The sequence below is a fragment of the Antennarius striatus genome, chromosome 1 (genome assembly GCF_040054535.1).
Source record: "Antennarius striatus isolate MH-2024 chromosome 1, ASM4005453v1, whole genome shotgun sequence".
NCBI classification, from domain to species: domain Eukaryota; kingdom Metazoa; phylum Chordata; class Actinopteri; order Lophiiformes; family Antennariidae; genus Antennarius; species Antennarius striatus.
Genome location: NC_090776.1, coordinates 13504100 through 13519178, shown reverse-complemented (window position 1 = coordinate 13519178; position 15079 = coordinate 13504100). Strand labels below are relative to the sequence as shown.

The window sequence follows — 15079 nt, the reverse complement described above, 5'->3', positions numbered from 1 at the left end:
CTTTCTATCTGTGGGCTTTTTGTGTGTGTGTTCTCTCACACCGTCTTTACGAGTCAGCATGTGCTAAACCGACCCATGTGAGTGTGTGTGTCCGTCAGGTAGGAAAATGTGTTTGACCTGCGCACACACACGTCAAGAATCACTTCACTGAGCCTTTGCTTCTGGAATGAAAGGCTGCGTTCACGGCGGCACTTTGAGCTGTTTGAAGTGTCCAGGAGCTGCAACAGAGCCACAAATATTTACTTTTAATCCTTCTGGATAGAAGAGAGAAAAGAGAGATAGAGATAGAGATGGGAAGAAGAAGTAAGGACAGACGTGTAGATGAGTAGGTTTTGTCCAATAGAGAGGCTGGATTTATTCTCTCTAGGTAGCCATCTGCTAATGTGCGTAGGGAGAAGAGTGTTTATTGACGTGGAGGAGGAAATACACCGAGATAAGAGCTGATGGGAAACCGAACCCGACTCCACGCCAAACACCCCTAACGTGCCTCTTCTCTTCTTTCTTCTTTTCTATCTTGCTGTCATTTCACCTCTTATCATTTCTCCTTCACTTCATTCCATCCTCACGTTATAGTTTTATCCTCTCAGCTCCTTGTCTTTCATCTCCTTCCCACGCTCACCTCTCTTTATTTGCCCTCCTTCGTCATTCAAGTGATAAGGTGATAAAAAACAAGATCAATCTGTCCGTTACGTTCATACTTTTCCTTTCCTTTCTTCACACTCCAGCTGCTCACTGAATCGATGTCTCTTACTCTTAAGGAATTTTTATTGTTTGTGCTTGTGTTTCCATGGTTACAAGTTGAATGTACACTCTTTTTGTCCCCCGGCACAAGACTTAACGTATATGTCTCTGGTGTCCTAAGGAAGATGCATTTAGTGACTTCAGGAATTTTAATGTTTTTTCTAATTTAACTTTGAGCAAAAATTGCAAACACAGTCACCTTAAGTCACTCCTCCCCTCCCCTCCCCTCTCCTCTCCTCTCCTCTCCTCTCCTCTCCTCTCCTCTCCTCTCCTCTCCTCCTCTGCTTCGATTCACAATCTCCTGCCGAATCGCGGACGTCTGCCAGCTTTTCTCATTTATTTCCCTTGTCTATTTTCTTGTCACCGTTCTGTCTTTTCTTTTTTTTTCTTTCTTTCCTCTGAGCAGCCAGTTTGCTCATCTCCTGTTAGACGTCGCCGTCTTTGGTTGCCAGACGCTTTCCTCGTTTTAGGGCCCGAGAAGCTCTGAGGTGTGTGATAAGGGAGCTCACAAACTAACATGCTTGTGTAGAAAAATGCGTTATGACAGAGAACGCTAAAATAAGATTATTGGAAAGTCATATCAAAACCTTGACAGCGCTGAATTCAGTGAATGGGTGCTTTAGCGGTGTAAACATGTTCTTGCGGAGATTACAGGCAGATTTATTTTTACGTTGTATATCCAACAGCTTAAAAGTAACTCTAGCATAACTCGGTCAGAGCAGACTGACTCCCAGTTTACAGCCTGAAAATGAGGGTGGATCTGATTCATTGCCAGTAAATCTGAACTCCACTTTCTTTGGAATGGTTATTTTTGTCAAAGCAAAGTGGGCCATCACTAATCAATGAACAAGATCAGTTGTTTCATACATCTCTGATGTGATAAAAGCTGTGATAATTTGAAGGAATTTCCCAAGAATGACTCAATGTAATGATCACAAAGAATAGAAGCAAAAAAATGACTATGAAGTAAGAAGACCCATAAAACACTCTCAGGCGGGGGCTCTGGATCTGGATGGGAACCCTTACAGAGATGGTTAGAGTTAAGATGTGCTGTATAGATACAGGGTTACACTTCTCTGTCCATTCACAACAGGAAAACATCCATCCACATCTCCTCAAACTCTCGAGAAAATGTGACACACATTTTTTGCAGTTGATTTTATTTTAAAACAAATTTAAAATTTTCATGTATGTTTTTTTTTGTGTCACATTCTGTTTTTTTTTTTTTAAATTTCCAGTCATGGGACTATCTTTGTAATTTTTTTTATATTTTAATATATTTAAGGAAAATTTAATCTTTTCTTCATGTCAGTTTGATCCTATTCTTTTTTTTTTTTTAAATTTCCATTAATTGGAGCATCTGTGTCCTTCTCTTTCTAAACAGATTTCCTCATTTTATGACAATCAGTGTCAGGCCTTTTCCGCTGTATTAGTTACCACAAACATGCACAAAACACTGTCATTCCATCCTGGGATAACAAAGCGTGTTCTCTTTTCTTCCTCTAATACGACACAATGAAGACATATTTTCCTGTTGACTGTGCTGCGGGTGCCTCCCTGGGAGTCATTGACTTTCAGTGTGTGTCTTTTGCCCTGGGATGAGGTGAACCCACAGAGCCACTGACTCATCCTCTTCTAGATGAAGAATAGCCCTTTCTGCAGCCTATCAGATGTCGCTGGGTTTCTCTGTTGTGGTCACAGCCATTCAGAGAGGATGAATCACATTAATAAAGGCCATCCTCACCGAGGTGAGCGCTCTGAACCTGGGAACACGTGAAGATTCAACCAACAACCAAGCACCATGTTCCGGTTAGGGACCCCTCCCTTCCAGGGACGCTAAATGAGTTTTACTGTCGATTTGACATTGTGACCAAGTCCCCCTCTTTTCCTAGAGAGCAGGGTGACTCTCTTGCTGCTATCAGTGAACATGATGTCAGACTGTTGCTCCGTCGGCAAAATCCTAGGAAGGCCGCGGGGCCTGACTGTATGTCGTCCGCCACACTTAGACACTGTACTGACCAACTAGCACCTATCCTCACTTCCATTTTCAATTGGTCACTCCCACTCTGTCGTGCCTGCTTGTTTTAAATATGCTTGTTTTAAATATTTCTTTGGGACGGATCATTCCCGTCCCAAAGAAAAATAACACTTCTTAATGAATATAGGCCTGTAGCCTTAACATCTGTTATTATGAAAGTCTTTGAGCGACTGGTATATAAACGCCTGTCAGGCATAACACTAGACCCAAATCAATTTGCTTACAGAGCAAATAGAAGTGTGGATGATGCAGTGTCCCTCTGTTTACATGCAATTAATCAACATCTAGAATCTAGATCTACTTATGCCCGTGTACTTTTCGTTGACTTCAGTTCCGCATTCAATATGATTGTGCCAGCAAAGTTGATTTTAACCCTACAAGAGCTGAGTGTTAGTACACAGCTATGCAAATGGATCTTTGATTTTCATCATATAGGAAAAAGGTTGTCAAAATGGGTGATCTTGTCTCCCGGCCTAGGCTCCTTAACACAGGTTGTCCCCAGGGCTGTGTCCTTTCTCCTCTTTTGTTCTCTTTATACACACATTACTGTCAATCACATTGTAGTTCAGTCATGCTGTATAAATTTGCGGATGACACCTCTGTGGTGGGTCTTATCTCAAAGGGGGATGAATCACACTACTGTAGAGAAATAGCAGAGCTGGTGAGGTGGTCCGAGGAACACAACTTAATCCTGAACATCTCTAAAACCAAAGAGATGATCATTGATTTCAGAAGAAAGATCTTGGTTCCACTCTCCCCCCTCTACATCAAAGGGGAAGAGGTAGACAGAGTTACCTCCTTCGAATTCCTAGGGACAACCATCCATGAATCCCTATCATGGGAACTAAATGCCAGCCTCATCATAAGCAAATCCCATCAGCGGCTGTATTTCCTACGGCAGCTCAAGAAGTTTAAAGTCAGGCAGGCAGCAATGACTCACTTCTATAGGGCCACCATCGAGAGTGTTCTCACCTTTTCCATGCTTGTCTGGTTTGGTCACACAACCTCTCAGGACAAGGCCAAGCTGGAAAGCGTAGTACGACGTGCATCCAAAATCATTGGATGTAGCCTCCCTACACTGTCCTCACTCTTTTCCACTAGAATTATCAGAAAGGCAAATAAAATAGTAGCTGACAACTCCCACCCCGCACACCACCTCTTCAACCTCCTCCCATCAGGCAGGAGGTACAGAAGTATTAACTGCTCAACATCTCGCTTCAGAGATAGCACTTACCCTTTAGCTATTAGACATTTGAACTTGTCTCGCTAGTGTATAGTTGTAACAATGCATGTATATAGCAATATGCAATGCATATAGCACTTTAAAAGACCGAATGTAATTCCAATGCTGCTGGTCTTTGCACTGTATCTTTTTTTTTGTTTTTGTTTTCCTGAATGTATGTTGCCTGTTTATGTTGAGCATGAACCAAGACAAATTCCTATTAGCAACTTGTTGCTGAGATGGCAATAAAGTTCTTGAATCTTGAACGGGGTCAATGCTGATGTGATGCGAAGTGATGCGTCACACATTGGTGCACGTGTAGGGATGTGATATTAGTGGATTCAGTTTAATAGTCCAGCTTCTACTTATTGTGCAAGGGGGGGGAAGAGAGAGAAAGAATGTTTATTGTGTTATCTGCTTTTGTTTTTGACTGTCAGGTGACTGCTGACATGTGGTCCAATTTGAGCCGACCATATTTGTCATCCAGCTGACTGGTCCTCTTCTTCAGTGGTACAACTATGAATGCAAATACACACACACGCACACGCACACACACACACACACACACGCACACACACACACACACACACACACACACACACACACACACACACACACACACACACACACACACACACACACACACACACACACAGAGAAGTAAACACTGACCGGTTGATGCAGTAATACCTGCACTAATGCATGTCTAGCTATCATATGGGCTACTCTCTTGATTGGCTTCCACTTTCCGGGCTTTTGAAGTTGTGAATCACGCAGTGAAGCGAGTGTGATCTGTAAATGACAGGTGAAGCCCTTGTTTGTGTTTAAATGAGAGTTAATAATGACTGTCCTTCTTTTCTTGATGTCTGTGACATCAAGTTATTCTAACTGCTAACAGAGGAACGTCTAATTGGTCTGAGTGCATTGCGGCGATAATGAAATTGAACTTTTCGCAGGTGTCCTGTTGACGCATAAAAACAAATGACTGTGACTAACTGGAGGAAGAGACCATTGGCTACAAGATTGTTCATTTTTATTGGTTCAGTTGATGAGTAAAACTTAATACAGGTGATGTGAGTGTGTGGGAATGTAATAATAAATCTGTTACTGTGTGTTTAACGATTTGGATGACTTGAAAATAAAAAGCTGTGGCGTGTAACTGTTTTTAGAAAGGTTAGATCACAGCTGTTGTGAGCAGCAACACACGTTTTGTCTGTTTTAACAGGCCGGTCATTTATTTGTCACATATAAAAATAAGTAATGCCTCCCCCTGGTGGTGGAAACTACACATTGCAATTTTAAATTCAACCCATTTTCTCAACTGCTTGAACTTATATCAGAGTTTATGCTAATATTATTGCATATTACTGCTACTCTGGGTAATAAATAATTGCTTTGTGTGTGCATATCATGCATTGATCTGCATTTATGTCACGTTATCTCCCAAAGCAATTCAACGCACACGCACACGCATATGCACACGCACACTCACAAGCACACGCGCGCACACACACACACACACACACACACACACACACACACACACACACACACACACACACACACACACACACACACACACACACACACACACACACACACACACACACACACACACACACACACAGAAAGAGATGGCAAAATGAAGTGAAATAAAACCATTTTTCTCTAGTTTTGTCTCAGCTGCCCAGAGGTCAGACCTTAAATAAAAGTCATCACTTGGTTAGCTGCTCCTGTCACAGTTAACCCGATCATCTTACATTATAGACAATGAGAAGTGCGGCAATTATGGGAGAACAGAACAAAATGGGATCAAATTTGAAAGCCTTTTAGACATGGAGTAATGCTATGCACTCAGGAATTCAACAGTCAGGCTTCTGTCTTGCTATGAAAAGGCCAATATATTTAGATTAGAGCCAGTGATTCCTAAGCTTTCTAACATTAATTGTTCATATTTCAGAGTTTGTGCAGGTTGATTGGGGGATGTCATAATCAAATGTGACTGTAATTGATACACAGGATAAAAAGCTGCATCTCTTTCTCTTAATCTTATAAACATTTGTCAATAATAGATACCATCCAGCTAAATGTTCATTAGCTCAGTACAAATAAGTATGAAACAGAATTATAAATGCATGCTAACATCATAAGCTCTGTTTGCTGTTCGTATGTGAAATGAAGAAAAGAACAGAAAGATGAGATTCTGTCTCGTTACTACTTTGCCTATAATGGGATAAAATGTGGTCCTTGCAAAAATATTTGTGCATACATAGAAGAAAGTGTATAAGAAATATAAAGAGCATCCAGAGTGAAGAAGGAAGTTATTGGAAACTATCATTAGACCTTTGAAAGTTACTGTAAATGCAGCAGAATCAGGGTTGTGTTTGGAAGCAGCAGAAGAAATGTCAAGCCGGTGTCGCCCACTGCGGCTCTATAAATTAATTATCATGTTTGCAAACTGCTTATTTACACATGCAGTAGACAGAGGGTAAGACTACCATTCATTAGGAGCAATCTAATCCCAATATTTATTGTCCCTTTGCTGTTGTTTTTTTTGTTGCCACCAACTCTACAGGGATATGACTTTTTCTATCGTTAGTTTGTCAACACTATTTAGCTGCGGATGTTTTCCTGAAATCTGGTTTAATGAGAATACAGTATGAGGTATTAGAGTCACAAAAGCTGTAGAAACCAAAACAACGCGCTTAAAGTAAAATCCTCAAGGGGGGTACTTTCAGAAGTGGAGTTTTGTCTCTCAAAGGTAAAAAAATGTAGCTTCATCTTCTAAATCTGCTCGTTTAATCACAACTTTTTCCTTCTTGTAGTGTTTCTATCCTCAGGCTTACCCAGAGGCCTGGCCGCCGGTCTGGGCCTCCAGGTGAGAGAAGCTGCTCCTTTTGTTAAAAAAAAACAAAAAACAGCAACTCCTGCGTCGGCGTTCTTTTAATTCATCAGAATTGTTTAGACAGCAGAATAACCGATCATCTTATTACTCATTCCTTTTCAGGATTTAACCTTATCCATCTTTTGTGGGAGAACCCTTTTTTTAAAATGAGGCCATGTCATGATTTATTTCTTAGAATTACAATATGAAACCCGTCAGAGAAGGAAAACACAGATATTCATTATGTGGGATGACGGGCGAGAAGCGCGCTGTCATACCCGTGGGACCCTTCATAACTACCTGTTCTGCTTCATTCACCCGGTGGCTACAGGGATCCACTCCTGAACTACACGTCTGTCTCTGCGTGTCGGAACGCCTTCACCTGTAACCTAGTCTTTACACGGTCCCTCTGATCGCATCAGTCGCTGCTTGGAAGTTTCTTTTCTCATTCATGCATTTTTTTTTTTAATGCTTAGATCTCTGGTGTCTGTGTCAGGTCCTGGATGACCTTCCATCAGATTCTGTTCCTGGCGCCTCCGTGTTAAACGCTTCTGCTTGAGAAGCTGCGCCTCTAGGCGAGCCTTGACCTCTTGTGCGCTTCCCTCCGTCGCCGTTGCCCCTTTCCAAAGGGGGGGGGGGGATTTCCACATCAGTGCATCGCTCCACCGTCTGAAACCTTTATCACACCGGTTACCCCCACCCACCCACCATGATTTCTCAGCTTCAGGCCTTCACCCTGACGACTGACTCACAACTCATGACAAGCACATGATGCCAGAATGGCAATGATTCAGGTATTAGCTGAGACAAAAAAAATGAAAAGGAGACAAAGGAATAAAGGCAAGCTGCTGAAGTATTTTTCTGTTTTTTTTTTTTTTAATGAGGCCATTCCTCATTTAAAAACAATACGAAAACCTTTATTTAAAATAGCAAAAGGGAATCAGTGACTTTTTACATTTGATTCAAGAGCATGTGAAAAAGAGCAAAAATATCAAATCCGTCTTCACTTTTTTGCTTCTTGTCTGCTGCAGCGTAAGGTCTTAGTTTTATATAATTAAAATTTAGTGTCTTTTATTAATTAAACTCGCTATAGGTGCAGGTTGCACACCAACAAATCATTTTAGATTCATCTTGGTAAAGCTAGCAAGTTCATTATCTAATAGCTAATAATGAGGTGGTAAATTCTTGTAAGTGATGAAGTCAGAAGTAGTAATGATGCCTTCTGCAAAGCTGTTCTGTCCAAATGGAACACAGGATATACTGCTTATTGTGATGAATTGATTTTTGTAGAATCGAAAATAAGATTCTCTTCTTTCCTCTCCCCCGACCTCTTTTCTCCTCTGGTTTCTCCTTTTCCATCCTTTCATAGATTCCGCTGATTTGTTTAAACGGTATATATGCTGCTCATATTACTGCTCAGTACCTTCAGCACAACTCATGTTCTTTTCCATTTGTCTCTATTAGCTCAGCTCCTGACAAGAACGAGGACAAATTGCTCTCCTGAAGCTTTATGTGTGTTGGCATTGGATTTTATACAGCCCTCTTCATATTAAGGTTAATATTACAGCACAGCAGTTTCAACCTTAAGTGTTCCTAGTTAGAGTGTCTTGAGGCTTTCATTCCTCTTTACGTCATTGGCTCTCATCCCAGCAAGGACGGCATAACTCAGAGTTGACAGTGTGCCGAAATGTCCTGCAGGATCTCTGTAATCATTTTCCTTTCTTTTTTTCTCCTTCTCTTTTCCTCTCCTGCTGTCCATCTAACAGACACCTTTGAAATCCTGATGAGACAGGCAGAGAATCACACCAATATCATCCTCAGGGAGTCCTACGGCAACTTGGCTGATGAGGCCGCAGGCCCCTTGAGGGAATTCTTTACCGATGTCAGTCTCTTCCTGTTGGGATCTGAGCTCAACGTTGACGACTTTGTACAGAGATTTTTTGATGCTCTCTTCCCGCTTGTCTACAATCACCTCATCAACCCGGGCCTTAGCGATATATCGTCCAGCTACGCTGAATGTGTAAGGTCTTCCAGCCGTGATGTGAGACCCTTCGGTGGAACACCCGGTGTCCTGGTGGATCAGATTGCTCGTTCAGGGGTCTCCGGGAAGCTTCTCCTGCAGGCGCTGCATCTGGGCATTGAGGTCATCAACACCACGGACCACTTGCAGATGAGTCGTGAATGCAGACGGGCCTTGCTCAAAATGCACTACTGTCCTCACTGCCAGGTAACCCCATCCCTCTGAAGTGGACTTTGTGGATTCGAGGGAATGAATTTCTTCCTCAGCTCCATTGACTTCAGTAATTTATATCCACAGGGTTTGACCCAGTCCAAGCCCTGCATGGGTTATTGCCTCAATGTGATGCGGGGCTGCCTGGCGAGCATGGCGGAGATCGACACCCACTGGAGAGAGTTTGTTCGATCGCTGGAGGGTCTGTCGGCACGGATGCATGGAGCTCAGGATTTAGAGCAAGTGCTTCTGGGAGTTCACACGATGCTTCACAGTGCTGTCGGACAAGCTCAGAAAAACGGGCCCCGCCTCTCAGCACAGGTCAGATCATTGTTGAGAGAAAATTTAAGATGGTGGTCTTGAAACTGTATTGGGGGCTCTATGAGAGGTGAAAACCATTATCACAAGAGAGGTGCAAATAAATATGTGTGTGGTAATCAATCAGTCAGTATTTGAAATGAATCTATGACCTGAAAGTACAAACGTAAATTATTAATGACTGCTTCTATCTGCATTTGTTATTTGTTATGTGATGAATTCCTTAGGATGTTTATTCACATCTTGATCTAAAAGAGAGCCCTCAGCCCCATCTAGTGGTTGTCTGGTGTCACTACAGCTCTACAGGCTGTAGATGGACTTCAATGACTAATGTCAGACAATGTGCCTTACTACACAAATAGCCTCATTACCGGCCATCAAATATAGTAAAACAAGATTTTAAATGCATGTTCCTGCGAGTCTTAGGTGTACAAACTGTGCGGCCCACCGAGCAGGAAGCCTACGCAGTCAGTCATCATCCAGCACAGCAGCAGCAGAGAATCCATCCCTCTTAAAGCTATTGTCAAAGTGCCAGGGGAGACGCTGGCTGTCAAGAGGAGGTAAGTGGGGGTTAAAGTGACAAATGTGCTCATGTAAAATGAGAGTGTCATTAAGCGTGTGGTTAAGATGTAAAACACGTTGTTACACAACTTTTTTCTCTTTATGGCTGTTTTTTTTTTTTCAGGGACTTTCTGAACAGTCTGCGTCTGTACCGTACGCACTACGGCGGCCTGGCCGATCGGCTGTGTGTGAGCGTGCTGGCCTCTGGTGATGGACTGTCCTGCTGGAATGGAACCAACATCGTAAAAAGGTTTGTTTTAAAGAGTTCAATAATACACAAGGTTGAAGAATTCAATAAAGCTGCCACCCAGACACCAGAAGAGCTTCTTGTTCTTTAAATCCTCAAAAAGTCACTGAAACCCTATTTAAACGCTCTCCCATGGGCCAGCAAGGTTTGAGATCAGTGACGTTGATTCGTTTTTCTTAGTGACATGGTTTGTATGGAAATCCTTTTTTCTTTTTTCACTCCTTCTTCTGTTTTTTCCCTTTGGTTTGTCTCCGATCTCCGGAGACTGAGCCAGTGCCGGTACTCTTCTGGTGATTTCATGGGGCCTCTTTTATCTCTAGATGTACATGCACCCTAACTCATAATGACGGTGAACAACATGCCTCACTTTCTCTTTTTCTTCCGTGGGGCTGGAAGCCAGTAGTGGCTCAATTTGGTCGACGTAACCTTACAGTATGAATAACCTTTTTTTAGACTGTTGATTTATTAAGAAATAATGATCAATGACTTATAATGATTTATAAGGTGGCTCGGTGGCCTATCTATCTATCTCTCTCTCTATCTATCTGCGTATGTATCTATGCTATCTATTCTATCTAATCTATCTCATGGATCTCGGTCGTGAAATGGAGCACACACATTGGTCTTCATATTTTCAGCCGGTGGCCTTGTCTCTATTACATCAGAGTTTTCCATCGTACAGGTGCTGTCATCACTCAAGGACCGTCTCATATATCCTCCGTCTGAGGTCGTTCCTCTTTACTGTCAGCTGCTGTCAGCGCCTTACAAATGGCAACAGGGCCTGTATTTCAAACTATAGCGAGGCTGAAGTCGCCAGCCGGGTAAGACAGCCCATAGTAAAGGATGACAGCCTTGTTGAGATTGCTTCACAGTATCTGTGTGGAAGGTAAGAAAAGTCATCCTCGGGAGGAGCAACGGAAATCAGTTTACTAGCTTTTCCATGAAATATATAGAAAATAAAGAAGAATTCTTTTTAAGACACACCCCTGCCGCGCTCTAGCATTCAGAAACAGAGCTTACTTGGCAAGGTCTTCCCCATCCTGACACAGGGAGGTTGTTTAAAATGTATGTCCAGTTAAGTTTAATCTTCTTTTCCAGCCTCTGAGGCTGCCGTCTCCAAGAAAAGAGATGTTAGGTGCTTGAAAAGGAGTCAGGCCAGTAGGCTTCAAACCATCATCCCCGCCAGCAGCCTCGAGGAAGGTTGACTGGTTTATAGGGGCCTTTCTCAGGTCTTTATTTACCTCCCTCTGTTTATCATTCACAAGTACTGATAGAAACGCCTTCACTTCATGTTCCCTCGCTGGTTTTCTTCTTTTTTATTCAGTCGTTATTGTAGAAAAAAGAAGAATAAAAAAAGCTGTGGAACTGATAGACATTAAGAACCTGTGGAGACGAAGGTCTAAGGAGAATATCGAGCTGGGTCCCTGCAGCTGAAAGGGCTTCCCGCAGATCTACAACCCTGTACTGCTTTCTATTAGCCTAGAACCATAGATGGGTGGCTGGGAGTCAACATAAGCTGAGACAAGCAATAAATAACCTCCTGCCTACGGGTCATAACCCAAGATCCACTGAGAGAAGGGGAATAAAACTCACTGCTGGATGGTGGCTGATTTACAGAAGCTTACCGGGGCTTCGGAGACCTTAAATGATTGGTTCAGTTGCTGCGTGTGTGTGTGTGTGTGTGTGTGCGCGTGCGTGCATGTGCATGGATTTGAACGTGTCCCGACCCCTTTTGCAACAGCTCTTTGTGCACGTGGCACAGGTTGTTTTATGATCTTAAAGAAGAAGTGTGCTTTGTATTATTTCATTCAGTGGAACAGATGCAAAAAAAAAAGACACTGGAGCCTTAGATTTAAGGGAGATTTAAAGCACGTCCTCATCGGGGTCCCTTGTAAACAAAAAGATAAAAATTAATCAGATAAGATCATAGAGGGAGAACACAAGCAGCTTTCATCTTGACGTCTCTGTGACTGTAGATGACGGAGTCTCGCTTCTGGGGATATTCGGTAAACACATTCTTTCTGTCTTTTCGTATCTCCCCTCATCTCTTGGTATAGTCTCTCGCTCACACATTCACGCCGGGAGTGAGAAAAAAAGATTGGACATGTGAATTTCTCTCCGGTATTATGGGTTATTAGGACTGATTTTACCTGAAATAATCCTACATTGATCTGAAGCAATCTGCAGGCTGGCGAGGCGTTATTGTGACTGCAGAAAGTGAAAAATGATAAGTTAAGTGACAAAAAAAGAGAATCCCTTCCCAATATCTACAAAACAAACCATATTAGGTGCTTTGGACTTATGTATTTTGTTGTGTTGTTTAGATTTTTATGCTGTGAGGTTGGATCTGTCTCCAATGGAGCTTTGGGACGATCTAGAATGTGGATTTAAAAGGCTGTGTAATGGCTGGCAGGATTTAGCAGCTTATTTAATTCTGCATTAATCAAGTCTTTTCTGATTTAAAGAAGCATCTCCTCATTTTTGGACCTTCACTTTCATGGTTCCTTCATGGCTTCCTGAGAGATGAGAGAACATTGCTCTCCTTTGTTACCTGCAATAATGTTTGACCACTTGGGGGCCACACATAAACACAGCAACAGCAATTATCTTTATTTTTTGGTGTCTTTCAACTCCTGAGGGAAATATATGGCTCTTCAACAGCTAAATGCTCCATAGCGTTCACTGGCTAGTTGTTCACCTGTGTCTGTCTGTCATTTCCTTATGATCAAAAGCAGTGAGAGCAGACAAACAGTTTTAGGTCATTTGAACTAATTAGCTTAAAGACAATAAAAACTCAGAGGGTAATTGAAGACGTGGTGATAGTTAGAGCTGACCTGAACACTTCCAGCTTCCAAGCTTCAAAATTGGTAGAGATTTGTCAGAAGCACTTGTGGAGGAGAATGTTCTATTGCATGTACCAATAAATAGGCAAAAACTTTATTTTGCAAACTTGCACACATGAAAACCAAGGAAATGATGTGATCAAAACAGATGTATCATCTTTAAAACCTGTAGCGCAATGCAGGGTCCCTGGGGGATTTTTTTAGTGTGTGTTGTATTTATGTGTGTGTTCAAAAAGGCTGCTCTAGGTATTTAAAAGGTTTCCATGTGCAGTAAGGTCACCTCGCAAAATATGTTGAGATATTCGAGCCGCAAAACTAACAAAGGAAAGTCTCCGGTGTAAACACAATAAAAGTTTGAGCTTCAGTAGTAAATGTTGTCTGATGGAGCTCAGGATTCATCAGAAGAATGGTGCTGTATGCCAGTTTCACTGTGTGAACCTGGACTGGTCTGTTATCTTATGGATGTACAAAATGTCTGTCTGTCTCAGTCTGGGTCATTATCTCTATCTCTATGTCCATCCCGCTCTATCAGTATCTGTCTCTATGTTACAACGAGCCAGAATGGAACCCAAATGCAGGACACCGGTGGAGAAGTTTGCAACCATAACTTCTTCAAACCAAGTCAAAATAAAAGCAACAGTAGATAAGCAGAAGAACAAAAAACAACCTGGCAAACAACCAAAAGATACGCCGGCTTATAGAGCCTCAGACTAGTCAGCCCGATCGGGTCCAGGTGTGGAGACAAGCAACAGGTGTGGAGACGAAGCTCCGCCCACAAATTTGGCCTCTCCTCCTGCCACACCCAATCACAGCAGAGCACCAACACCGAACTGTGACACTCTATCTCTATCTGTGTCTGTATGTCTATCTCTATATCTGTATCTCTATCTGCTTCCCTCTCTATCTCTCTGTCTCTATCATTATCTGTATCTGTATCTCTGTTTATCTCTATCTCTAATTTCTTATTTCTTTTTAAAATTTTTATTACTTATTATGATCCTCAAAGGGAAATTCAGACAGCACACTCTAATATCTTTATTTATCAAAAGCATGCATGTACTGTATATGTTAGTATGTACAAGCCCCTGTAATGCACACAAACACACACAAGGGGGCCTAGGCATGCAAAGGCGGGGGGGGGGGGGGTAGAGTGGCGGGCAGCCCCTTTGTGGAGCGCCCCAAATGAGCAACTTGTGAGGGGGGCAGTGTCTTGTTCAAGGGCGCCTCAGCAGTGCTCCGGAGGTGAGCTGACACCTCCCACTGTCAGCTCACACTCTGGGTGTTTTTGGGCGGGAGCGGGAATCGAACCTCCGATCTTATAATATTGGACGACCCGCTCTAACACTGATCCACTGCTGCCCTCTATCTCTATCTCTATCTCTATCTCTATCTCTGTTTCTATATCCATCCCTCCCTATCTCTCTATCTCTATTTGCATTTCTATGTCTGTTTCTGTCTCTTTTCTATCTCTCTATTTCCATCTATGATTTTAACGCGACAGTGTTATTATTTCTGTTGAGAACATCCAGGGTTTTATATTAATATCCCCTCTAACAAATTTTTGTACACAGTACTCTTTAGAAAATTTGAACAGAAATTATAATATGATTAAACACAAATGAACAAATGAGCAGTGTGGCGACATAATTACAGTAATTAAATTTAGTAACATGATTAATTTTATTCATAGTATGACAAAATCTTGGCGTGTTTTTCTTGCACATTCCTTGCACTCAAACACTGATATTTAAAAAGTTCTTTGGGTTTCAGGTCTCTGGACTTTACAGGATAACAAATAAAACAATGGGTCATTCCTAAAACTGTTGAAATAACCGTGATCTCCGTTTGTTGGCGACACTGGACCCGTCTGGGCAGAAAGGTTAACACATTCCCACATGCTTTCCCTTCCGTCATGGATACACACACATAAAGACAATGGGAGGTTGCTGTGAGCTGCCCCCCCCCCCCGCCAATGGGTTCTCGCTCCTTTTTTGG

At 42.3% G+C, this 15079-nt stretch overlaps 1 protein-coding gene across 2 annotated transcripts in view; it reads left to right on the top strand.

Annotated features, from left to right (window-relative positions):
* The window catches only part of gpc5a (glypican 5a), a 115880-nt gene that overhangs the window by 13717 nt on the left and 87084 nt on the right, over positions 1-15079 (top strand). For both annotated transcript variants that reach the window (XM_068322413.1, XM_068322405.1), the window contains exons 3-6: positions 8652-9112; positions 9203-9436; positions 9860-9993; positions 10119-10244. In XM_068322413.1, the coding sequence (XP_068178514.1) occupies positions 8652-9112; positions 9203-9436; positions 9860-9993; positions 10119-10244 (955 nt within the window). The remainder of the gene's footprint in view (positions 1-8651; positions 9113-9202; positions 9437-9859; positions 9994-10118; positions 10245-15079) is intronic.